Consider the following 26112-nt stretch of genomic DNA (forward strand, 5'->3'; position numbering starts at 1 on the left):
GCCTCAGGCCTTTGAGAAGGTACAGCAGGCTCCTTGGGGACTGGGGAGAGCCTGGCTGCCACCACATGGAGGGGTTGAACGTGTGCGCACCAGAAATGGCAGAGAGCCCAGATGTGGCCCGGATGCCTGGAGAGAACGGAACGGAGAAAAGGGTGGTCTCCTCACTGTTCCCTGAAGTTGATTTGGAAAGAGGTGGGCCACTGTATAGGCCCTTGGATAAGGGTGGACTGCCACTTCCTAAAGCTGAAGGATAAATGACTTTCAGACTGAAATCCAATGGTCTTTGCCCTGTAGGTTTTCAAAACTGTTTGGGTCTTGTGACCCCTGTGTTCCTTCCAATTTCTCCCTATGGAAATGAAAACCTGTATTCTGTGAATGTCCTCCTTTGCATATTGGCTCCAAATAACTTGTTTTGAGATTCATAGGTCCACAGCCAGAAGAGAATTTTTTGCACCTTGACATTGTTTAAGGCGATGTGTGTAGTTGCCAAGTTGACAAGGGGTGGCCATGTGGTAGTTAGATTCAGTTGTTACCTTGGCCAGGAGAAGGTACCTAGTTCTGTTGCTGTAGACATGAGCCAATGGCCTGTGAACCTCTTTTGTTGCTGATGACATATGCAGTCGGCTAGGAGGCATGCCTGCTGCAACGACTGATATTTGACGTAATTGGCTGGTGTGTAAATGAGAGAGCTCAGTGTAGCACAGCCTGAGCAGCTCAACATACTTCATCTCAGCACTCACAGCTCAGCCCAGGCCTTTGGAGATGCAGAAAGGAATCACCCCGGGGGAAGTTGTTGGAACCTAGAGGCCTGGAGAGAAGGCCAGCAGAGATTGCCCTGTGCCTTCCCACATGAGAAAGAACCTTAGTTAAAAGTTAGCTGCCTTTCCTCTGAAAGACTAATGAAATAAATCCCCTTTTATTAAAAGCCAATCCATCTCTGGTGTGTTGCATTCTGGCAGTTAGCAAACAAGAACTCCCAGAGAACCTCTTTTGTCGCTCAGATGTGGCTTCCCTCTCTAAGCCAACCCGGCAAGTGAACCCACTGCCCTTCCCTCTACATGGGACATGACTCTTGGGGGTGTAAATCTCCCTGGCAACGTGGGACAGAACTCCTGGGATGAGTCAGGACCCAGTATCATGATTGGGAAAGCCTTCTTAAAAGGGGAGAAGAGAGAAATGAGACAAAATAAAATTTCAATTGCTGAGAGAATCCAAACAGTTGAGAGTTTATGCTGGAGGTTATTCTTATGCATTATATAGATATCCCTTTTTATGTTTATGGTGTATTGGAGTGGCTGGTGGGAGGTGCCTGGAACTGTTGAGCTGAGTCCCAGTAGCCTTGATTCTTATAGACGATTGTATAAAAATATAACTTTTACAATGTGATTGTGTGATTGTGAAAACATTGTGTCTGATGCCCCTTTTATCCAGGATATGGAAGGATGAGTAAAAAAATATGGATACAATATAAATAATGGGGGGATAAGTGGTAAAATAAATTAGATAGATGGAAATACTAGTGGTCAATGAGAGGGAGAAATAAGGGGCATGGTACATGTCTTTCGTTTTTCTTTCTATTCCTTTTTCTGGAGTGATGCAAATGTTCAAAAAAATGATCATGGTGATGAATACACAACTATTTGATGATATTGTGAGCCACTGATTATACACCATGTTTGAGATGTATGTGTGTGAAGATGGGTCAGTAAAAATATTAAAGGAAAAAAATGTACTAACCATGGCCTTATGAAGGATATGATCTGTTTAGCAAAACCAGAGGAGATACATGAAACACAGAAACTGGAGAGATTGGAAATAGTAAGAAATTAATAGGGCCATAATCCATAAAATGTTCCAAAGAAATTTGCTAAACTTTTTCCAGCCCTTGGGTTGTAGTCTGCTTATTTGTAATGCTGCAGAAGAATATCATTCCCTGAGGTAAAAGTAATAGAATTTTAAAGAAAAGAATGCCTGAAGTGAGATGTGGCTAGAGGGTGGGACTTTATGGGGGTTTGGCAGAAGGAGCCAGTGGCACCTTTTATCTGATACGCAAAGTATTGCCTAATCAGTATTCCCTGTTAACAAGATAAGAGATACATTAGTGAAATCATTTTCTAGCAGTTTATGAACTGGTATAATCTTGAACCAACCACTTAGTTACCAGCTTTTATCTATCTGCTGATATGCAAAATGGAACCAAACCCTACCCTTTTCATTTTGTGGGGATGGCTGGTTACAATTAAATGAGGTCTTGTAACTGGCGTTTACTAGGCACTGGGAAATTACAGTTTATCAGCATAACAGAAGACTTTAATTTTAAGCATGTTGCTTTTGTTTATTGACTTCTGATAGTATTTATTTTATTACTCAACAATTTTTTTTTTTGCATGGACAGACACCAGGAATTGAACCCAGGTCTCTGGCACAGCAGGCGAGAACTCTACCACTGAGCCACTATTGCCCGCCCAGTTCTGATAGTATTTAGACAACCACATACCAAAATTGCTTTCCTCCAAGGAAGTCTAATAAGTGTACCATGTATGTTTCTTTCTCAAATCTATAACTGTTATTTCCTGTGTTCTCTGCAGAGCTGGTGGTGTTGAGATCTATAGTGGAGATCGTAAAATAAAGGTTTCTAATACCCTGGAAAGCCGGCTGGATCTCATAGCCCAGCAGGTGAGTGTGGGCTCACTACTTTTAGTGGGTCTGTTGCTGCTTTCAAGTGGTACAGAACACATGCTCATTCACTGATGTCACTCTCTTTCCACATTTTTTTCTTTTTTTACATTAAAAAAAAGGAATGGGGATTAGGCATTCAGTGGCATTTACTGAGGTAATAACATTCAGATGAGGAAGGATTTGGGGTCAGAACCTGGGCTTTGTTTATCTCACACTATACTTTATATACATTCAGAGGTACTGACCAAAGTCCTCTCTTGCTAAGAGAGGAGAACTAAAGAAAATACTTGTTTAAAGGAATTACTGTAGGACTGCTGGCTTTTCAGATGTTGTTAGGTTGCACATATGAACTCTAAGAAATAAGCAGGGAAAATTCTAATTGTTCCAAAGTTCCAAGCAGCTTCCAATAGTGGTAGCCTGTTGCTGTGGCTACTAAGTTAGTGATTCTCTAACTTAGAAGTACAATTAACTGTTTGTGCAAATACATGTCTTACCGGGAATGCACTTTGACCTTAAGTATTATCTTCTGGTAACTTTAAAACCTTCAAACTTTGCTACTTATTACCGCAGCCCCTAGCCTCACACAGCTTTTAGATTCATTAAAACTAAGTAAAATTAAAATGTCAGCTCTTCAGTACACTAGTGAAAATAATGCTCAATAACTGTATGAGGCTAGTGGACCACATAGCCTTAGAAGTTTGAAGTTAAATCCTCTTAAGGGTTTTTCAGTTGCCAAAATGAACATTCTGCATAAACTTGCATTGCAACTTTTCTGTTCAGTCATTCCTGGCACATATTAGGCACTCAAGAAACATTTATAGCAAAAAAGAGTGTAGGTGATCCAGAATTTTCCGATAAGGTTGTACTGTCAATGGGCTCATCTCTTCTTCCTGTGTCACAGCATAACAAGAGGCCTGAGACATTTAATGATGTTATTTTTCATTGTCCTCTGTTTTACAGAGCTTTTTAAGCAGCTGGTCTTAGCCCCATATTAGTTTCTCACCATGGATTCTATCACAGTGCTTGAGATAAGAAAGGACAGATTTAATATCCTTAGCTTGTGGTTACCATCCCAGCCAAATAGGAGTAAATGGTTTTCTGCCTGTTTAAAATGGGCAGTTGTTCCAAGTTCTCCAACTGACAGCACTTATTAAAGAAAAGTATTTCTTCACAGATGATGCCAGAAGTACGGGGAGCCTTGTTTGGTGCAAATGCCAACAGGAAGTTTTTGGACTAAGCCTTTGGGAGGTGGAATTCATTCCACTCTTCTGCTGCTATGATATGGAAGTTTCTGATATTTGAAGAAACAAGATTATCTATTTAACCTCCTCTTTGCTGTTCTAATATTGTTGTGTACTTATCAGTGGAATACTCTTCTGTAGGAAATGCCCTTGGCTGTCTAGTTGTTAACAATGGAGAAAGTTTCACTTAAAATGATCAGGACCCTACCTTGAGTTCATTTAAAATTAATACAACTCTCCATTGCAGCATGAAGGTGAAGAATTGGTTGGTGGTTGCATGAACTTCCCCGAGTCTTCCACTCTTCTCTAGCTCTTATAATCTAGTCTAGAGAGTGATATGTCTGGCATTTTATCTTTATGTTTAAAACTCATATGGGGCATCCCTTCCTTTCAGCTGTAGTAATTTCAATGTTAACCTTTCTGAACCTAGAAGTTTTCCTTATTTGTAAATGTGATTTAAAATCTAAGCCCTGAAAATGAGCTTTGTTTATTAAAACAAAAAGTTTATGTGGATCTAATTGTGGTTTTTGTTTGTTTTGCAAAGCACTACAAGTTAATGGTTCAAAGAGTAAAGTTCTTACTGAAATATCTAGAAAAGAGCCATTTTCCATTATCTTCTTCAAAAAAGTTTTACAACTTTATTGAGAGAAGACTTTTATCAGCTTTAGCAGACTCAGAGAAGAAAGGAAACTAAGGGTTTGGGGGAGTTACTTTGTGCTAGGCCTAAATATTTTCACAAAGGCCTTTTCTTTCTCCCATTGCCCTTTTATTTTTTCCTCAGATGACTGCAGAGCTGCCCAATGTCTTGTAGCTGATAAAAATTAGCAGAACAAGAATTTTAATTTGGGTCTGTCTGACTGTGTCTCATCTTAGTCGAGAAAGAAGCCACTGTTTTAGCACCATCCTCTTCCTCCCTAACCTGAGTTTTAGATTAGATGGGAACTAATGCAAATAACTTCTGGAACGGTATTTTGTTCATAGGACTTGACCCCTCTTGTGTGACATTATTTCTCTTCTCTAGAGCAGTCTTGTAGGGAAAGGAATTGATGTGCATGAGAAAAGCTCTGCCACAGCAAACTCACTTCTTAAGATGATGAAATTATTTAGTGATAGACTCAAGACTCAAAACCCAGTGTTGAACTGCACTACACAATGAACCCTAAGGTAAACCATGGACTATAGTTAATAGGACCATTATAAAAATTTGCTATCATCAGTTGCAACAAATGTTTCATACCAGTGCTCAGTGTTAATAATAGGGTGGCATATGGGAATCCTGTATATTATGCACGATTGTTCTGTAATGCATAAATTCTCTAATAAAGAAAAAAAATCACCCTAATATTATTTAAAAATAAAGTATTCCATTGGCTATTATCCTCTATCCTCATAAGTAACAATTAGAAAAATAAGTGAGAGTTACCTGTTTCAAGTGTTTATTTTAAGGTAGTTTGGTTCTGAAATGGATGCAGAAAGGAAGATGGCAAGCATCATTCATTGTAGCCTGTTTCTTCCACTGTTGACAAGATGATACATTTAACCCATTGACTTGACTTCAAATAGTGTTTCTTGGACATAGTGAGGATGGGTCCAAAAGCTGTACCCCGGGAGGATTTGAGGCAGGCTGGCTGACTGACTTTGCCAGGCTCCTCAACTGGAATCAGCCCAATCCTATGACTTAAAAGGGTCTACTTGGTTTCAGATGAGGTGATAACTTTGAGGGCTGTCACAGTCCCCTTGAGCTTCTGACCCTCCTTTTCCCCAGTCAGTGTTAGAACTAACCATAAATGACTTAATTCAGGATTAGCAAAACAAAATCCTCAAACTAACTCAAGTGTACTAAGTGTGAGTAAACTAGAAATGTACAATGTAGGACAAACCTTTCTATCTTTACTGTTAAGGTCTTGAAATTAAAACAACCTAAGCTGGTATCATTTTTGTTATTGTTGAAAAGTCAATTAGAGGCTCCTGAAGGTAGCTGTACCCCAAAAGGAAATTAATGAGTTACTTTGAAGGGAGAATAGGGATATAACCAGCCTGCTTCTTAGAATAAAGTTATTTCTTCCCAGCTGAGGTAGTACTACAAGTTAGAGAACAGAGTACAAAGTGAATGTGCTCTTACCCTCTCTAGTCTAGGTAAAATGTGCCAGAGAGATGGCAACAAGTGAAGGGATCTGGGTTCCAGCTGTATCTACTACAAAAACTTTAAGATTTGCTCTCCAATACCCATGAAGTAGACACCTTGTGCAATCCCAAAGAGAGGTGCTATGACAAGGGCACGGCAACCTGCTCCCTTCATGAATGCGGAAGGTCCCTCCCGGATCCAGAGTTTCCTAGGGAGAAAGAAGAGCCTGGTGAGCGGATGGACAGGAACACACAAGCAAGTCCTCAGTCATATCTTCTTTCTTTCTCAAAGCTCTACTTCCTTTGTTAAGAGTAGGTATCATTTTCACAGTTACAGCAAGATCCAAGGTGTGGGGGAGACATACCTCACCCATTTTGCCTGTGCAGTTTGCTTACTTAGCAATGGGGCAAAAGCTCTAGAAAACAGATAGACTTGATCTAACTAGAGTCTTGGGGCAAGAGATGCTGTAGGGATGCAAGGAAAAGAAAAAAGTTTCCAATACATCTTGTTTTTAGAAAGGTAAGTGAAAGGGACAGTCTTCAAAGAGATCCAGAGTTCAGTGTAGTAAAGGAACAAAATTGATCTCTAGAACTGGTGAAGTTGGAATCAGTGTGCAGGTGACTATCCCATCAATGTTCTGAGGGGGTGCTGGGCTCACCTGGCACAGTCTGTGATCCCACTGTAGACTTCCTCACCCAAGCCTTTCTTGAGGGTTTGGATTCGAGTTTTCAAAACTAAATGAAGCATAAGTGAAAATAAGTAGTGAACATCATGTCTTTTGTGTTCTGGTCTCAACATGAAGTGGTTGGGTTTCCTTCTAGAACTAACATATGAAACTGAATATCTGCAATAGAAATCCTCCCCTCTTTGGGCCTCATTTGTAAATGAGAGAATTAGGGACTACAAGATCCAGGGACAGAAAGGCCTACCCACAGGCTCTGGTACTGAGTGCCAGAGGAACTAGATGCAGTCCCTAAAGATAGCTGAAGGATTGTCCTCCCACACTTGGTTTAACTCCTATTAGCCTCAGATTTTAAAATGCCAGCATTCATTTATAGCTGATGCTCTCACCTATGCTTGGGTCAAAAAGCTAATGAAGGTGAGGGAATTTGTCAGTGAAAAGAAATACAGTGAAGGCATTCTTAGCCCCACTTTCTGTTAGGACTGGCAGTCACAGGTTGAAACCCAAGGGGATTTTCAGGATTGGGGCTGTTCCATCTTAATCCTAAAAGTGCGAAAGTACTGCTTATCCCATAAATGACTAGACAAATGCCTGATTTGTAAGGCCAGTCAGCCCTGAACCCCTCTCATATCTCCCATGCACTCACCGTCCAGAGGTGTTACTGCAACAGCAGCTAAGGAACCTGCAGCACATCCTGACACGAAGGAATGAGCAAAGGAAGCTTTCCCAGTGAGCTTGCTGAACCCAAGTTTGTTCAGGTTGGCAAACAATGGGAAGTAGATGATGGAGAAGGGAATGTCTCTGCAGGAGAGAAAGAATCTGAGCTCAATGCTGCTGTAGGGCTTCTACCTAAGGTCACACAACAAGGCTTTTCCCTGAGCTATATGGGGCTGTGATGATCAGAGACAAGTCACAACTGCCTGTTCCTCCTCTGGTACCCTGTAATGTAGGTCTGGACAGCATAAGAATGGATTTGTCTTGCCTCATCACTCTGCCCCACCAGCACCTGCAGCCTCTTAAGGAGGAGCCAAATGTGGTTTCAAAGCCTGGAAACCTTTTAGGTAAAACAGTTAAGGTCAGAGCTAAAGGTGAGCAAATAAGTGCTGAAGAGCTATAAGCTAAAAATGTTGAGGGGGTGGAGACAGATAGGAAGGTGAAGTTCATTTATCTGTTACCTAGGTGATAGGACAAAACTAGCCACAGGTCTGGTACCCTTCTACCAACGTTTAGGATTTTGTCCAAGAGCTTGGTGGCTCAGCAGCCAAGGAGCAAGACAAAAAAAGGGGGGGGGGGGCGGTTAAAAAGAGGGGATATATCCATTAATTAATAAATGATCTATAATTCTTTATAGATAGGGCATCTTGGGTGCCTCTGGGCTACAGACATGCAATACTCATGTGGACCTGGTTTTTGGAGAAGAGCCTGCAGTTTTCAGTGCTCCAGATACCCACCCATTCTGTGCAACCCTGCAAAATTCTGGTCAAGACAAGAAACAAGTTCTATGCTTGCTCTATGGTTTACTGTGCTGGGTTTGGAATGGAAAGGATATAGAGAGAAATAGGGGCAGTGATCCTTCTTGGCCTCCTGTTCCTTCACCCTGTTTACTCAGGCCCCAAGAGACCAAGATTGGCTGGGTCCTGGTTCAGAAATAAAGCCTCACCTGAGGAGGGTGGCACCCAGACCCTTGTAGAGGCCAGGCAGGCCCTGTGTATGCAGCAACTCCCAGGCAATGACAGTGGCAGATGTACACTTGGGGGCACGCGCTGGACCACTGGAGTAGGATCTGGAGGAGGAAGGTGCTGAGGCTGAACTTTGGGGATGGGTGGCTGAAAGGAAAGGAAAGACTCCCCATCACAATCTAGCCCCAAAGGGAGCTGCAAAACACCTTCCCAAAAGTTCACTCCTGATGCCTGTTCCCTGGGACAAACAGAGGGAAGACTAGACGTGAGAAGATTGTTCTAATTTTAGAATACTAATATTTGGGTCCAAGGAAATCTTTCTAGGATCTGTGTCTTCTAATGAGTGATCCTGCGTAAGAACAGAAGTTCTTCCTGAGTGAGATGGGTGGACCAACTGTTTTAAGATTCTATTGAGGTGGCAGCTGCATAGGATGCTTCACAAACAAGTGAGATGCTTGCTTGCTTGACAGAAAGCTGTGGTAGCACCCTCCAAATTCCTTATCCTCCCACCAAAATAGAGCTTTTGATATGCGTTCATATCTAAATCATCTCAGCCTATGTGAATTGTTGTATCCTGTTATCACTTTGGAACACAGGAATCCCATACATCTCCCTAATGTGTTGTGGTAAATTCCTTTTGTCTGTCCAAAAGCTCTCCTTCAGTCTTCCAGGGGAGCTTCTTTTCTCTAATATTCTAAGGTTACATGAACATGTTCTTCCCTGCCCCTCTCCCCCCAATATAGGATTCGATTCTTTAGATGTCAACCTGCTTTAGTTGAAAAGTTCAGAGCCCGTCATCATTTGATGAGTTCAACATCTGATAAACAGAATGGGATTATTTTTCCTGAGCATATTAAATCCAGCATTTCAAATGTGGGTGAATGACCACATGATTCAATGTACTGAAATCGTATGAATGTGAATATGCATTTCCTTAAATCTTGATGTTGGAGAAGCTTTGCTTAGACTACAAATCCTTGCTAAAAGGAAGATATTTCATTTCCCAAGTTTGTTTGGTACCAGCAGGCCAGTATTTCATTATAGAAAGCTCATTACTGCACATATTTTCTTAGAGTTATAATCTAGGTACAGGCCTCAAACAGGCCTAAACTTTGAGAAGTTAATCAATTATGAACACTTTAACCATTGTCATCTTTAAATACACATAATTCATCTGTACACTATCTCTCACTTCCTTTTAAATGTTTTAGTACTAAACTTCTCACCCAGGTTGAGAATCCCTAAACGTTACAGGGATTTTATTCTTTGCAGATCAAAGTATAGGGTAGTTTTTAATGTGTGAACTGGTGATTTGCCTCAACAACATAAATTTCCTAATAATTAGCACTAAATACTTGCATATAAAATGCCTTATTAGTCAGAGAAGTGCATTTGACATTTTAAATCTTTTCTTTATGGAATTAAATTAAAAGAAATCTATTAATTTTTTTTAAATTATGCCTGCAGAATATTTATCCTATATTATTTGATTAAGATGCATTATTTATGTTTTCTTCTTTTTGCTTAATGGTTTGGGTGTCTCTTATTTACTCCTAAAGGGTTCTTTTGAGTATTTTGTAAATGTAGTATCTTGGGGGAAAGTCTGGACCAAATACTTAAAAAGCACGTTAGTTGAAGAGTGTAATATATAGTCCTGGCTCTTCAGCTTCCTTAAATTTCATGTTGGGTAACCGTGTTGGGTGCTGACAAAAATTTCAGAACAATGACTAAGTTGACATGTAACCATTTTTCTATAGTCCATACACATTATGGCAATTAATTAGTCTATAGTGAATGAATACTTGAAAAGCCAATTATAACATTTCACTCAACTTTTCACTCCTACAAGTCACCTTGTGGAATGCCTTTCCTACTTTCACTTTGAAGGGGGCTTATAATCTCCTAAAATCCCTAGCTAGGTCTATCTGCTGCGGCGGCCACTGTGATTCTGTTTTTTGAGTAGGTGCCATGTTTATTTGTATTGCCTGTGCTCGGTTCCCACGCCCATTTTGGGCCACTTGCTGTGCACATCTCAGATGTCGGTTGGTATGTCCTCTGTTGTTCTCCAGGAAAGCTGTAGCCTTCCCCGTTTGAAACAACCACTGAGAGTAAATGCAGAAAAATCCAAGTGTAAACAACCACTCAAGAATATATCTAGTTCCTTAATAAAGAAATGAATCTCTTTCTAGAGCCAGTGTTTATAAGCACTGCAAATACCCTTTTCCTGAGTCATGAACTTGGGTCCACAGAAAAGCAGTCTCGCTCACGTTTTGTATTTGATAAAAAAGTGGTGGGAGTTACACGCATCCTGCACTGTGGGGGAAAAGAAAATGCCATGGGGCTATCCTTGCTGCTTCTTGCTCTAAATACCCTGCCAAGATACTGTGCAAGCCAAACTGTGCAAAGGACTGGAACTGGAAAGAAGGCTACAAAGGGTGGGGGTTGGGAGAGGGCAGTACTTTCCAGTACCTGAATGCAGTATCTTTCTGCAGTTTTATTTGCTTCATGTTGGTCAGATCCCACATGCAAATCTTGTTTAATCCTAGCAGAAGGGCAACACATTTACTGGGCACAGTGCCGTCTAGACATCTAAGTCAGGAGAGGCCAAATTTCTCTTCAAGGGAAAACCAAAAGAATAAGAGAGATTCTCTCCCCCTTTTTATGCCTTCCTACTAAAGGCTAGCTTCTGTGGCATAAAACACCTACTGACTGAAATTGTTAGCGAGCAAGCCATGCCTTTCTTAAGATCTTAAATCAAGCCTATATGTCCAGGTAATATGATAGTGATATTAGTTGTACATGTTCTCTCTCCCTCTTGAATCCTGATTTGCATTTCTGTTATTTCTTCTAGAGCTGGAAGTGTTGAAATCTACTATAAATTTGTAAGATATCATAAAATAAAGACTTCTATTGACCTAGAAGGGTAATAGGATCACACAGTCTAGCAAATGTGGGCAGGTCCGTGAGGCAATCTATTCTGATCACAACCCTTTATCCATCCCTCATGGGGTCCAGGACCAGTCTCACCCAAGCGTCCAGCATCCTGCAGCTGAATCTTGAGCATTTCCATGGGACAGGTAACCACCACTTGGCACATTCCTGCTCCACATCCAGCTAGCATCTCCAACTTCAGATTCTGCTGCATCCTGTGGAACCAGAAACCAGGCTCCTTCAGTTCCATCAGCCCTGCTGCCCCAGCTAGGCCATCTACCCTCCTCAGTAGTGCAGATTTCCATGGATGGTATTTTGGTCCTGTCCTAGTCAGCTGCAACTCACCCAGTGGGGCAAATCATCACCTGCCCCTCACGCTTGCTCTCCTTAGAGACATAGGATTAAATTTAAAACAAAGGTGGCTAGGGAGTTTGCACCCACACCGAAGTTGAAACCAGTAACCGAGAAACTACCCATTTCTGGTATTCTCTGATCCCTTAAGCAGTATCACTAGGACAATGGGAAGCATGAGAGAACTATAAAGTGTTTGGGGCTGACAAATACATGTGCACACAAACATATACATAGTCTAAATTATCTATATACTCTTAATCTACATAGAACCTTCAGTTTATACTAAACACCATTCAATTTCCCCTTGCAAAAAATATACTAACCCTCAGCTATACATATGCATATATTAACATACATGCTATGCTGCAAGTAAACTGAGGCACATTTGCAATTCTCCCCCTGCCCCTCTCCACAAACCACAAACACACAGTAAAAATGTCCACCCCCAGCCCCACCCACCCCATACCCATCTTCCAGGAGCAGCTGCCGAAAGAAGTCATTGGCTGCCAGCTTAATGGCCTTCTCTGGAGTGACCAGGGTCAGGTTCACTGCAGCCCCTAGAAGAGGAAACAGAACAGGAAGAGGTAAGGCCAACCCAGAAGGATGCCAACACTGAAAACCTGCTCCCAGCCCAGCCAGTGGGTCTCTAGAGGTCAAGGAGGGCTCCTCTGGACTATTTGATTGAAACATTCATTTTCTTTCCATCCTCCTGCTTAACCCCTTCCCCGACTTCATCTTCCTCTGTTTGATGTATTTTTTTTCTTAGTGGTCTTATTAGCCCAGTTGTCAGGATGTCATTTTATTTTTGTCCTTGTCAGGGTTGTCCACCTTTGAAGATAAATGAGCAGTTCTCAATATTATGCCCAGTATTGAGCCCCTGGAGCACACGGATTAGGCTTCAGTGACTCTGCCCTACTCTAGCCTGGCCCCATGGGGCAGTTAGTGGTTCAGCAATGTTTTTATTTTATTCTTCCTGGATACTAGCAGAGCAGCTCCTTGCAATGCCACCTTTGGAGCCATGTCCCAAGGCATAATCACAGCTGGGTGGCCCTGGGGGGTGAGCGGTAGAAAAGCCACCTCCTGACTCCTACAAAGGACTCAAAACCCTTCCCAGTCTCTGAACCTTTAGCCTCTCCCCTTCCACAACTATGAGTAGCGGGACCCAATACCCTTAGAGAGAGACAGAGGAGGGAGAAGGGAAGTGGGAGGAAAGAAGAAGGAGACTTGTTTCTTTCTTTTTTAAAAAATTGTGTTAATATACATAACATAAAATTTACCATCTTAACCGTTTTTAAATGTATCATTCAGTGGCATTAGTTATATTTACAATGTTATGCCACCATTACCACCGTCTTATTACCAAATCTTTTCTGTTACCCCCACCGGAAACTCTGAACCCATTAAGCTAAAATTTCCCCTCTCCACAGTAACCTCTAATCTATTTTGTGAGTTTCCTTATTCTAGACATTTCATATATGTGGAATCATACAACTTTAGCCAGCTGCTTTTGACATCACAGTGAGAAAACAGGGGCCAGGCCTGGGAGTGACCCCAGTATGCTCCACTCCCTCCCAGAAGCCATGACCACCTCTGTCTCAAATAAAGAGAATCAGGGCTAGTAATCACCTGGTGCCCCCAAACCCCGTCCTCAGAGTTCCCTGGGAAAAAGCAACCCCTACTCCCAAAATTCTATAATCTCACAAAGTCAGATGCCCTGCACTATCTCACAATCCTCACTTGCTCAAGAGCGCCCCTGGGAAGTCTGACAAGCTCACCTCGGTACATGCCAAAGAAGCCCTCAGCCTGGGCTGTCTTCATCAGGCAATCTATCCTAGGAGCAGAGGCCAGAAAAGGATTTAGTGGGAAATAGGAGGCTGATCCTTCAGCCTTCTCCCAGGGTCCCCATCCAGGAGGGCACCCACCCCACTGACTGATCCCCCAACCCCCTTCACACCCTCATTTACACACTCCCTAAGGATTGAGGCCCCGGTTTCCCTGCCTCCAGTTCCCCAAGACTTACATTCCTTTGTAGATATCTTTCCCAAGCTGGTTCTGCAGTCGTGTCTTGGCCAAGTCAATGGGGAACACACAGGTCACCCCCACAAGCCCTGCCACACCTCCATTGATGAGCTTTGCTGTGATACTGAGGCCAAGGAGAGGAGGGAGATACCAAGAAGGGGAGGGAGGAAGGAAGGGACAGAGTCAGGGCTCAGAGGTCTGGCCATGGTGGGGGAACAGGAACAGAACAAAGTATAGGAAGGGAGCCCCCAGGGGCAGACCCCTCTCCTGGGCCTCCAACCCAACCCCAGCAGTCCTCATGGCCTCCCTCACCCAGGCTCCAGTTGCAGAGACAATCTGGGGACTGGGAGCAGGGGTCCCAACCCACCTCCTACAGGACAATTGCACTCACCTTTGCTGAGGCATCACATCCTACCCTGACAGGAAATATCTGCAAGTGCTTCTGGGAAGGGCCCTGTGCAAACTCTGCCCCCTGGGGTACTTGGGCTGTTTTTTCCCCATTTTGAAGGCACACACGAAGAGTTTTCAAACATACTATTCTGGGCTTACTGTCAAGCAGACTGAGTTGCCTCCCTCTGGGAGCCCTCACTTCCCTCTCTGTAAGCCTGGCCTTAAAGGGTTTTGTGGGACTAAGTAAGCAAATGCACTCACATTTCTGAAAATAAGGGCCTCCAATTGGCATGAGCTAACCAGAGGCATAGAGGTGGGAGTATTGAGATCATTCATTTTAGTCCAAAGAAAAGAAACATAATGCTTTAGATACTGTGGCCTCTCTCATCATGGCTAAGTAAAGAATTTCTGGAAGACTGAAAATAGAATAAAAGCCTTCTCAGACTCTTAGAACCTAGCAAGTTTCTTTCAGGTCAGAGGCCGACTGTGAGCAAACTATTTGGAGACAGATTATCTGGAAGGCCGAGTCTGTAATGTTGGTCTGCCTACAAATGACTCTTGATAAACAAGTAGTAAACTTTGGGACAAGTAGAACTGTGATTCATATTTTCCCATCTAAGATGCACTTTCAACAATTACATATATATTATCTCCATTTGGGACAGTCAGGCCTTGTCAGTGCTTCCCCAGTCCTCAGCTTCATACATCAGGGCTCTGGAGAAGCTGACTGATTTGCTGTTGCCCAAAGTCCTCCCCCCACCAGCTCCAGCTTACTTCAAATCCTGGTTGGACATTTTGCAGGAGCTCCAACTGCTGGCGGCTGCAGGAACCAGGCTCTTGACTCCTCAGGGCTGGTCGCTGTCTGGGATGGCTGGGGGAAGCAGTGGTATGGGATTCCTGGCTCTAGAACCCCAGAGTAGGTTTTGAGACCTACTAGTAGGTTTCAGAGACCAAGCTACACTACGTTTCTAGATTTATTTAGAATTTTCATAATAAATGGAAAGCATGGGGGACAGTGCTTAGGAAATGGAAGCTACAAAAATAATTATTACTGCCTCTGAGGAAGGTTCCTATTTTAGCCCAAGAGGCTGTCAGGAACCATTCTGATGGAGGCTGGTCTGAGCTCTGGAGAGCCTCTACTGTACCAGCTAACTCCAAGCTGCTTTAGGGTCCTCTTTTCTCACCTCCTCACTGTTCTCTGAGGCTGCCAGCAATTCTTTGTTGTCATCAGGTATTTTATTTTGGGAAGGGAGAGAAAACAGGAGGGGAGGGGCTCAATATTTTCCAGGTGGTTTACTAATCCATTCAAGAGAAAAAACTATTGTGTGCCACGTACTATTTCAGGCCTCAGGATACAGCAGTGAACAAAAGACTAAAATCCTAGTTCTGGGGGACTTAAATTCTAGAGGAAGAAGCAGACAATAAGTAAATCCTTAGGATATCAGGTAATGATAAATGTTACAGAAAAAAAATTCAGAAGGGAAGGAGGCTAGGAAACATCAGTGATGCCGGTGCCTTGACCAAGTAAGGATTCATTGAGAACATGACTTCTAAGAGTCATAGGAAGTAAGGGAGTTGAGTCCTGCATATATCTGGGGGATGAACATTTGGGGCAGAGTCAGTGCAAAGGCCCCGAGAGCAGTTGGCCAGTGAGGAGTGAACAAGTAAACAGTGGAAGATAAAGTCAGAGAGAGAACCAAGTGCAGGCACAACCACGTGAGGCCTGGTGAAATCTTTGCCTTTTATTTTTCTTAAAAGAAGCAATTGGGGAGTCAGGGTTAAGGACAGGAGTGCCATGCTTTTAACCTATTTTGGCTGTGGGGTCAGGAAAAGACAGCAGGAGCTCAAAGACAGAAGTAGAAAGACAAATTAAATTATTGCAATAATCTAGGCAAGAGGTAATGGTTGCCTATATCTGGGTGGTGACAGGAGGAGGGCGAGATAATTTATGGATTTATGTTAAAGGCAGGGCCAACAAGATTTTTTGGAGGGAAAAAGAGCAGGCAAGGGGACACCAGGGATTTTGGTCCAAGAAATTGAAAGATGGGTTCATGGTGTTTAGGTCTATAACACATAAAACTTGGATCTTTTGGAGAAGAAAGGAAGCTAGTCTGGATAGGGAGAGACAAGGAAGTGGAGCCAGCACATCTGGAGGAAAAACAAAAGGTGGAGACATTCCTAATTGTGTTCAAATTCCTGGTTCCAGCTGCATTTCTGTCCTTGGATTCCAGGGGACTCAGCTGTCCTATCAAACAGTTGATCTTACTACTTAACTTCCTAGGATTGGTCACTTCCTGCTGCTACTAACCAAGAGTCTTAGTTATTCCTGAAATCAGTAATGGGAGTGAGAACTTGTGAATTACAGATCTCAAAGCGTGGAATCAGCTGAGAGAAAGTAAGGTATAGGCATGAGGGCTCCCCATCCTGGGTTGGAAAGCTGGTGGTTCTTGTGCAATATCATTTGTCATATCTTGAAATATAAAACATGAACCTTCCAAAAAATGGAGCTTTAGGGGACTTTGTGGCAGAATGTCAGGAAATTAGTATGCTGCCTATTCTTTGAGGCATTTAACAAATTGTTATGAGAAAAAAGACAGTCTAATTCTAGGCAACCATTTAAAAAATTGATAGAAACAAAAGGACACAGTAACTTTTTAAAGAAAGCCCTACCCTTTTTGTCTGAAGCAAGAAAGCCAATAATGGAGAACCTTATAGCTGCCCTCATGGGGCACTGCTAATTCTAGAGCTAAAAGACTATTTTAGAAATTATGATTCCCTGGCTATAGGAATTGGGATATTTAAAAGCTGGAGAAATGAGGACTAAGCAGATGTGATGACGTCTCCACTATGAAGTGTGTCTGCCTGGTGTTATGTGTGCACATTGTATGGGTGCATTTCAGAGCTCCAGCCTCACCATCCCTAGCTTAGACAGACTGTGCCAAGCCACGATAAATCCCAGCCCTGGCAGTTCCCTTTACAGACCTAAGTATTCAGAAAGTATGACTTGACAAGCTTTCTGGCACTGGTAAATAAAGGTATCAGTAAACAGTCCCAAAAAGGAAACTGAGTATTAGCTAGTTAGGGTTTTAAAGGAGTCCTATCACCTTTGAGAATCCCAAACTTGGTGACAGGGCCTACAATTTCTCAATCCCTAAAGCTATACCTAGGTTCAAGTGTTTGTCACTCTACAATTTGTTGAGTGCCTACTATGTGCCAGTTGCTGTTCTAGACATGGAGATAGTCTCTGCCTTCACCATATATACATTCCATTGTATACTCCTGGTTCCAGCATGATAGGAAGAGACTTCTAAAGTGATACAGGTCCCACAGAAGCCCTATTGCCTGACTATGGAGTTAACTATTCTCCCAAGTAATTTGGGAAATAATGGACACTCATTAAATTAGCTAGTCCTATCCCTTAGTTGCGATGTAGGCTTAAGACTATTTATTGTAGAATGGATAGCATTCTCCTTTCTTCTTTTCTAAATGGAATTCAGGAAAGACAAAATTCTGGTTTTCCAGAATTGGAAGCATTGAGGAGTGTTGGAAGCACTGAAGTAAACTGATCATTCAGACAGTGGGATGCAGCATTATGAACAGCCGTATCTGGAATTCTTTGGGACCAAGAGGAAAAGGACTGGAGTTGGCTCAGAGGCTCTGTACATTCACCTCTGGATGCAGGATCTGGTTATGTTGTCCAGTGATTTCACAGTGAGAAGACACAGGCACTTATAATTTTACATGTGATAAATGAACCATAGTAGGAGGAAGAAATTTGGACGCATGGAAACTCACGTGTTTGTATGTCTCTACCCATCAAAGGGTGGAATGTAGTGGAACAGCTATTGTCATGTCTCTCATCACCCCCATTTCCCGGAACCAACCCCCGCGAACTCACCATTCCATCTGGCCGCAGTGGGAACGGGCCCCATCCTCCTGGGTTATATGGCTTGTCTAAACATGGGCACCTGGACTTTAAGCCAAGTTATTTAAACCCTCCCATAGGAACTCCTCTCTGACAGAGTTTTTATCTGTATGTTTTATGAAACATATAAACCTGATACTTCTTGCATATAAAATTTCACAGTCATATTTACTGCCATTTGGTTTGGGAGACAGAGATTTGTACCAAGAGAGAAGAATAAAGCAGACTCAGAGATAAGAAGACAGGAACAGATCCACAGAACTAAGCAAATAGGAGATAGAATGGTGTTTGAAACCTGATTACATGGTGACCTATTTCATTCCTGTCCTTGGGCACCAAATGAATATCCCAGACTTTAGTGAATTCACTTTTTGTGATAAGGTAGTTAATTTCTGTAACTCATTAACCAGAGTCCTTAATAAACATAAAACAAAATAACACCTTGAATTCTATTTAATGACAACTGAGTGGCTTAGATAATGAGTACTATAAGAGTTCAGAGACGGGCAAGGATAGCCTTGGAGAAGAGGCTCGAACTTGAGGTGGGTCTTAAAAGAATAAGGGGAAATGAAAAAGGAGAAGAGAAAGTGGAGGGCAGTCTGGAGGCGAGCATGGAGAACAAACCTCACATTCGGAGAGCACTAGCCGGCAGGAACAGAACTGTGGGAAGAAGGCTGCCAAGGTGTTAGGCCGTGTTCTAGAAGACCTTGATTGCCAGATTCTATTATGTGCTCTGAACAATTCAGTCATTTCTTTATTTGATCATGTACTTAGTGCGAAAACACTGAATGCCTCTAAGGAGGAAGCTACCAATGTTGAACATGGTATGAGGGCACGTATTTTGACAGAATGGGTTGAAAGGAGGAAATTTGAGGGGGCAGCAGTCTGTTAGGAAGCTATTGTAAAGCAATGAAGTGGTGAGGGAAGGGTAAAGGGGTGGACAGGAAAGAACAAGGGTTAGCTGGGGTAGAACTTTCTAAGAAAAAAAAGCGCCTGTACTTAGAAGCCAGAGGATCTGAGAGATTGAGCAGGGCAAATTTAAAGAGGCGGCTTCCTTTTTTGAGCTTTCCCCACCTGTGGGGAAGGGGAGAAAATAGGATAGAAACCAAGGCTTCAGAGATTGTCTCCTCCAGAACTGTGGGAATCAGCAATGCACACCAAGCTTGGCAGAGAACCTTTGAACTAAGGACACCATTCTGCCAGGGTGTGGTCTGGCGCTAGTCCTATAATCCCCCCAGGCATCACACATTCAGGAGTGTTTCCAGGCACTGCTCCTAATCCCTCACCCCTGCAGAAACATGTCCTAGTCTGTGGATGGTGCTGGCTACAGAGTCAGAAGCAGACAGTCCCACTGTCAAAGTACAGCCCCCTTATCACTGACCTTAGCACACCGACTATAGTGTTCCTGGGGCTACTCAGGACTCCCCCACTCCACAGGCACTCCCCAGCCCTAACATCAAAGCTAATCTGCCCGACAGCCCATCCAGTCAGCTTTACTAGGAGACATCTAGCTCACAAGTATTTAGGGAGTAATTCTCTTTCATTAATAATGAAGGAATGTTCTATTTCTTAAAGAACTTAAACAGATGTCAGAAAATTCGGAAAGCACAGAAAGTTTGATTCTTAATTGCATGGCTTCTCGTGACCATATTTAGTAGAGGTTATCCAGAGCCACAATTATTTAGAGAAATTACTCTAGTTGGCAAGCCACAGGGACCAGAGAGTTCTCCTCCCACCCTAAAACATCCTATTCTCTTGACTTCTGTAACTCCAGAGGCTCTCCCCGGGGCCTCTGACCATGACAGGTAGGTGTTCCTTGGTCGCTGATGCCTGCCTGTGCCTCTTCTACTGTCTGGAACGAGCTTGTCTTCCCTGGGCTTTCATGAGCACCCACTGCTGACAACCCCAAAGTCTCTCAGCTCAGTCTCTCCCCACTTCACATCCCTTTCAGCTTCATTGCCCTAAATTGATTCCCCACTGTGGCCAAGTGAGCTAAGGGGCAACCCTGGGCCAAATGATCAGCCTGCCACTTAAGCACTTCCCTAAATTAACCCTGCTCTTGAGACAGTTTCCCAACTCCCTATCTGCTTCTGGCCCCTCTCGCCCTCCCCACCCACACAGAACTTTAATTTTCAGGAATACATTATAGCCTCTTACGTCTGAGATTTGCACATACTTTGCCCTCTTCCCAGGACACTCTTACCCTCACCTACACCCAACAAATTACATTTTTCTTTGGATCTCAGCTCAGGTGCCACTTTCCCTATAAACCTCTTTTGAGCTTTCCAAGTCTTGGCTAGGAGACCTTTCAGTGATCCCATTTAATACCTGGTTTTAGCACTTGCAAATCGTATGACAACTACTTGCTTACTGACCTGTATCCCTATCAAAACTCTAAATTATTTGAAGGGAAAGGTACTCTTTGAGCTAAATCCCCAGGGCCTGGTGCAGAGGCACTCAATAAATTATTCTTGGATCAATGAACCACGAGGATTTATTACCTGTACCTTTGCACAGCCAGTCTTATTGGACAGTTCCATCCTTAGAAGCCAGTCTTGTTGCGAGGAACTGGGGGACTGGGGAATGGTCTCAGTGATGAGGACTGTCAGGCCCTTGTTCCAGCCCACTTCTTCTAGTTAGCAGAGCAAGAGCATCCTTCTAGGCATGAGCTCCTCACACTAGTAGCCAAGAGCCAATTCCTAAGTCAGTGCCAAAGAAATACTTGCTTCTTGGTTCAGATGTTGCCAGGAAACTCCAGTCAGGGAGATGTCACTTTCTTCTGTCTACCTCCTTTCCTGCTTGCTACTCTGCAGCAACTGAGATGGGAGACCCTTTTTCACTGGCTGCTCTTAACTCATCCTCCCATGTTTACTTGGAGGAGAATTTGCTAAAAGAGGGTTTTTACCTACCACCTGCAAGCCAGATACAAATAGACAAGACAAACACTTACCTGCTTTAGGTAAGAATCTTCTGCCTTGTCTGGATCCCAAGATAAAGGCTAGATTACATAGCACTGCAGCAAAGAGTTGGTTTACAGTCCAGACTGTGTGTCCCTCCCTCCTCATCCCTACAGCCGTACTTTCACCCTGGGGCAGAAGGAGGAGCTAGTAATTTAACTCTTCCATTTCCTTTCCCCCAGCCCCTCTCCCCACTATGTTACACCTTTAACTAGGTTGGGATTGACTCAACCCCTAAAGATGCAACTACAAAGCCAAGCCCAGGTGGGGCTGCTGGTATGACTGGGACAAAAATTAGGGGTGGAAGTGGAGGAGGAGTAAGGGGAGATTTCCCATCCATTCAGAGGCCTGGAGGCCAGGAAGGACAAACAACCAAAAATCAATGCAATGGAGACTGGGCAAATACCTTTGTAAAACATCTGGTACCAGGAGCTGAATCTCTCTTTTTCAGTATCATGCACTTTTCTAATTGATTCTAATTGAAATAATCAATGATTTCATTGATTCTGTATTTTCAGTGAGAATGTTTTCCTTAAGATCTGCAAAACCCTGAAAGACAGAAATCTACACTTCATAGCTTTTACTGGCCAAGAGGCCACACACTGCAAGAATGTATCTTTTTTTTGCTTGTTTCATTTAGGGTACAGCTGCTGGGACTGTCATGGGTTGAGCTGTGGGTGGGCCACAATATTGATTTGGCACTTTCATACCCTTAAGAATGCGACAATCCTGAGAAGGTTTCAGGGAAGAAGGGCAATTGATGTGGGTCTTGAAGGAAAGCCAAGGTGTTGAAGGAACCAGCTTCTCTTGAGGGGCAAGTGATAAGGTAGTAGGGGGGAGAATAAAGCTTGTAAATCGTTCTGTGTCCAGATGGTACAGGACCATGTTGCGAGTCAAGAATTTAGGAGATAGGAATGAGCATTGACTAGACTTTGGGTTCTAATCCCAGCTTCCACTTCATCTCACTTTAGGCATTTCACTAAACTTAGTGCTTTTCTTCTTCTCTCAAAAGGGAATGAGATTTTTACTTCATATGATTGTCATGAGGACTAAATCAGAATAAGATTGCTTTTAAACTGGTTTGAATCCAGCTCCCTCTGACGAGCTGTGTGACTTCAAACAAGTGACCTAACTTCTCTGCTTCCTTACTCACGCCTGCCCATAATGTACTTAATAGTGCCTGGCATACAAATGATCAGTTTCTTCTTCCTTTTTCTGGTGGGTAATGGAAAGTTGATACAGGATATGGAGTAGAGGCCCAAAGGGAGCAGGGTTGGCTTATGGCAGCAGCCAAGTGGTTTGTACAAAACCAGGGAGATTATGAGATAAAATGAGAGCATACGTACAGGAGGAAAGGAATGTGGGAACAATCAATAGAGCTTGGCAACTGATTAAAAGGGGGCAGGGACATTTATCAGGTCTGGAAATAAATTTACAAATTACTTCAGTAATAAAATATTAAAAACAATGACAGCAGGATTTCTAGTTGGCAATGTCCTATAGGAATTTGAAAAGGGTACCAGTGTATGGCAAAGAAGTCTGCATTGAAGATGGAAACCCAAGTCACCTACACAGAGTGACAGTTTAAGGCTGCAGGTGAAAATGAAGCTGTCTAAAGGGAAGAGCATAAGGAAGAAAAGGACAGAATCTTGGGAAATGCCTACCTGCACTTGGAAGCATGAGGCCAGAATATGTGAGAGACAACTGGGAGAATGAAAAATAGTTTCAAGAGGGTGTTGCTCCGACTGTGAATTGTTACAGAGGAACTCAGGCTAAGAAACGGAAGTCAGAAGTTCTAGAAAGGTAGGGAGGGAAGGAAGCCAAAATGGAGGAGGCTGGTAGGAGAGAAAATGAATGCAGACTATCTTGTAAGGAGTTTGGATGAAGGGAGAGAGGCATATATGTTGGCTTACATTTTCAAATCATGGAAACTCAAGCAGTATTTATAGGCAAGGAAGAATCAGAGAAAGAAGGTAAATGATGGGATATAGTTACAAAATAGGTAGGAGAGATTGCAATCCAAAGCACTATGAGGCAGCTTTGGCATGGGAATGTTATTGGCAGGAAAAAAAAAGGTTTGTAAAGTACACAAAAGTTAAGAGGAATATATTAGGTCACCTCTCTCTTTAAATAACAAGGAAAAGCCATTACTGTTGGTGAAAAAGGATGGGATAAGACACAGTACTCTCAAAATGTCCTGTAGCAAGCAGCATGTGGGAGCTCGTTAGAATGCAGAATCTCAGGCCCTGCACCAGACTAATCACCAGAATCCATCTGATTTTAGCTTCTCCACAGTGACTGATGTATGTATTAAAGTTTGTGAGACATTAGTTTGGGGCAGTAGTTTACTACTTTCACTGAACAACATAATTTACATGTGGAGTTTTAAAAAAAAATCCTGATGCCTACCCAGGCTGCACTCTACACCAATTAAAACAGAATCTCTAGGGGTGGGACCCAAGTATCTGATTTTTTTAAAGCCTACATAACCCCTACTGGGTGGCCTAGATTGATAAACGTTGGTTTGGGGCATTGCAAAACCAACCATGAGCTCATTAAAGTTTGTTGACTAAATAAATTGCAACAGCACCTGCAAGAGATGTCACAGGGAATAAACGAGGTCATCAAACAGCAAGGGCCTCATACATGCCTGGATAGCAAGATGTTAGAGAAGGACTGGGTTTAGTTCCCCCCAAATACCAGTCTGGAAGATGGAAAATGGAACAGAAAGAGCAGAAACTGATATTGAGATTTGATGGAACAAAGTGGGAAACAGAAGCAGGCTGTCAAGGAGGGCAGGCCCAGGGAGATGGGGTAGACAACCAGACTGGTACTGGGATTGGTGTAGAGTGTCAGTAGTGAGCAAATTACTCAATTTTGTATCCATTTTGTTCTATTCTCCACCCCCCAGGTTTGAAATACAGAAGCATCTATTTCCTTTACTCCATGTTAACCACCAAGGGAGCATGAGCTTTATTTGTACTAGAATAATGCTATACTAAACTATGAACCTGCTTTGAATGGGATATACCACCCAGATTAGGTATGCCTAAAGTCTTAAATGTAAACACCAGGTCCATTCCTGTGGTCAATATAGTTTGCACCAGAACCATTAGGAGTGCTTGTTAAAACATAGATTCCTGAGCCCACCCAGTTTCTATTTTCGATTTAGCAGGACTGATGTGAGACCTGAGAACTGCCATTTCTTACAAATTCCTAGGGGATGTTATGCAGCTAGTTCAGAGACTATAATTTGAGAACCACTGCTATAGGTCATGTGACTATGTGAAGACAATCAGACCTATTACATAAGGCTGGGGCAGTGAGGAAGCATGTCATCACTTCTCTCAACACAATTTCATGGAGATCTACTTGAAGTCTCCAGGAAATGTCCCTTTATTATCACATTGAAGATTATTACTGATGTCTGTGATTTTGGAATTACAATATGATCATCTCCAATTACCTTAGGAAAATTAAGCCAGGATGAAAGATAAGAAATTAAAGGAGTTCAAGAAACTAGGATTTCGAGACAACTGCATGGGAAAAAACTATGAATATAGCCCCCAAACTGGAGAGACCGTGGTTCTCCAAATCTAGCCTGTACACTAAGTTCTGTCCAATTTCAGTGCTGAAAACACCAACACCCCACCCTCCTGCTATGATTAAATTGCAAAGAAGGAATAAAATATCTTTCTTTAATCCACTAGTTACTTTAGCAAATTAGTATTCTGGTAGTGCAAGGAAATCAATCACCAACTTCCCAGTCAAGTTTTAACAGTCTACCTTGTTCTCCAGTTTTCATTTATTTTTCTCCCTTTAAGTCTGAGCATAGGAAACTAATTGTTCCTTTTGTATTCATAGTAACAAGAAAAAGTGTAACGCACACAGTGGGGTTAATAAACACTTACTGAAAACTTGGCAGAGGGTCAGTCGATCTTCATCTTAGCTCTTGGGACAGTCACGGGCCAGGCTTCCCTCAGATCTTCTCTATCTTCCTACTGCTGACAAAATTCCTTCCCAAAGCACAAACCTTGGGTACAATCCAAGGAACTGACTCTATTCCTTTTAAAATTCTGCCCATTCATTTCCCGGTGCCTGCCCGTGCAAAAGAAAAAAAAAATCTGCCCAGCTTTTGCTGGCAAGAATGGGTCTACTCCTTCATAGTCACATGCTGTCCGGAATAAAGTTCAAGGTCAGGATGCTAAGAGCAGGTTGAGCTTTTCTAAACCTGAACACTTTCTAAAGGGTGCCTGAATTTATATGCATATCATGCATACAGAAGAGGCTTGGGATTTCAGCACCTAAGAGCCAAATCTTTTCTAGCTACTTTCCTGGCTAGTGTTGCACAGTACACCTTGCCCTGAAGGTTTTTGCTAAACTTGCTAAGGGAACAGGAAGAGTGAGCCCTGGTGGCAAACACAGGACTGAAATAGATACACAGATACTCTCTTTTTTTAAACAAACATGAGGTCAGGGAAACAGATCTGCAGAGAAACCCAGAGGGTGGGGGTGGGAGTGGGGGGCAGGGACAGTGAAGGCAGTCCAGCTAATAGGCTGCAGCATGGGCACTCAAATACTCACCAGCCAACAGGAATGATTCAATAGCATTTCTTCTAAAAGGTGCCTATGGCAATAACAGTTTAATGAGATTTTCCTCTTGCTCTGGAAAGATTCCAGTGTCAAGGTTGGTGTCCAGAGAGCCCAAGACTGGGTTCTTTTCACACCTCTGTTAATGGTACTCTCAGAGAATGTAGATTAGAGTTAAAGCAAGCTCCCAAAGGGACTACTTGTTTATAAAATTAGGATGCCTTCCTTCCCAATAAAAGGAATTGGTTTAGAGAGAAAAGATATTAATCTTTAACAAAAGAAGCACCTTTGGATGTGTCCAAATATCAAAGTGGAAAGTTCATCAGAATTCCGAACAATTTAAGGCTTCCTTCCTTTTCCCTAATTGTGCCCTACAAGTACTTTTTCATGTTCCAATTTTAAGAATGAAGCTCCCAGAGACAGATAATCTTTGTTATTCTTTCTTCTTTCTAGCACCTTTTTAGTTTCAACAAGTATTAATGTCAACTAGCAATAATTTTAGAAATAAAGACAAAAGGGGTTGCAAGGGTAGTTCAATGG

General features: G+C 42.7%; 2 protein-coding genes across 10 annotated transcripts in view; one reads left to right on the top strand and one right to left on the bottom strand.

Annotated features, from left to right (window-relative positions):
• Window positions 1-4433, top strand: part of ATP6V1E1 (ATPase H+ transporting V1 subunit E1) — a 51314-nt gene extending 46881 nt beyond the window's left edge. For both annotated transcript variants that reach the window (XM_077169580.1, XM_077169581.1), the window contains exons 8-9: window positions 2589-2676; window positions 3854-4433. In XM_077169580.1, coding sequence (XP_077025695.1) covers window positions 2589-2676; window positions 3854-3916 — 151 coding nt within the window. In that variant the 3' untranslated portion in view covers window positions 3917-4433. The remainder of the gene's footprint in view (window positions 1-2588; window positions 2677-3853) is intronic.
• Window positions 1967-26112, bottom strand: part of SLC25A18 (solute carrier family 25 member 18) — a 32535-nt gene continuing 8389 nt past the window's right edge. The window contains exons 1-10 of one of the 8 annotated variants that reach the window (XM_077169576.1): window positions 24894-25450; window positions 14875-14971; window positions 13712-13834; window positions 13467-13522; window positions 12158-12248; window positions 11434-11552; window positions 8388-8553; window positions 7374-7528; window positions 6704-6779; window positions 1967-6253 (exon numbers count right to left, since the gene is read on the bottom strand). In XM_077169576.1, coding sequence (XP_077025691.1) covers window positions 6115-6253; window positions 6704-6779; window positions 7374-7528; window positions 8388-8553; window positions 11434-11552; window positions 12158-12248; window positions 13467-13522; window positions 13712-13834; window positions 14875-14894 — 945 coding nt within the window. In that variant the 5' untranslated portion in view covers window positions 14895-14971; window positions 24894-25450 and the 3' untranslated portion in view covers window positions 1967-6114. The other 7 variants (XM_077169574.1, XM_077169573.1, XM_077169572.1 and 4 more) reach the window with 7 other exon arrangements.

This window comes from Tamandua tetradactyla, chromosome 7 (genome assembly GCF_023851605.1).
Source record: "Tamandua tetradactyla isolate mTamTet1 chromosome 7, mTamTet1.pri, whole genome shotgun sequence".
In the NCBI taxonomy this organism is placed as follows: Eukaryota; Metazoa; Chordata; class Mammalia; order Pilosa; family Myrmecophagidae; genus Tamandua; species Tamandua tetradactyla.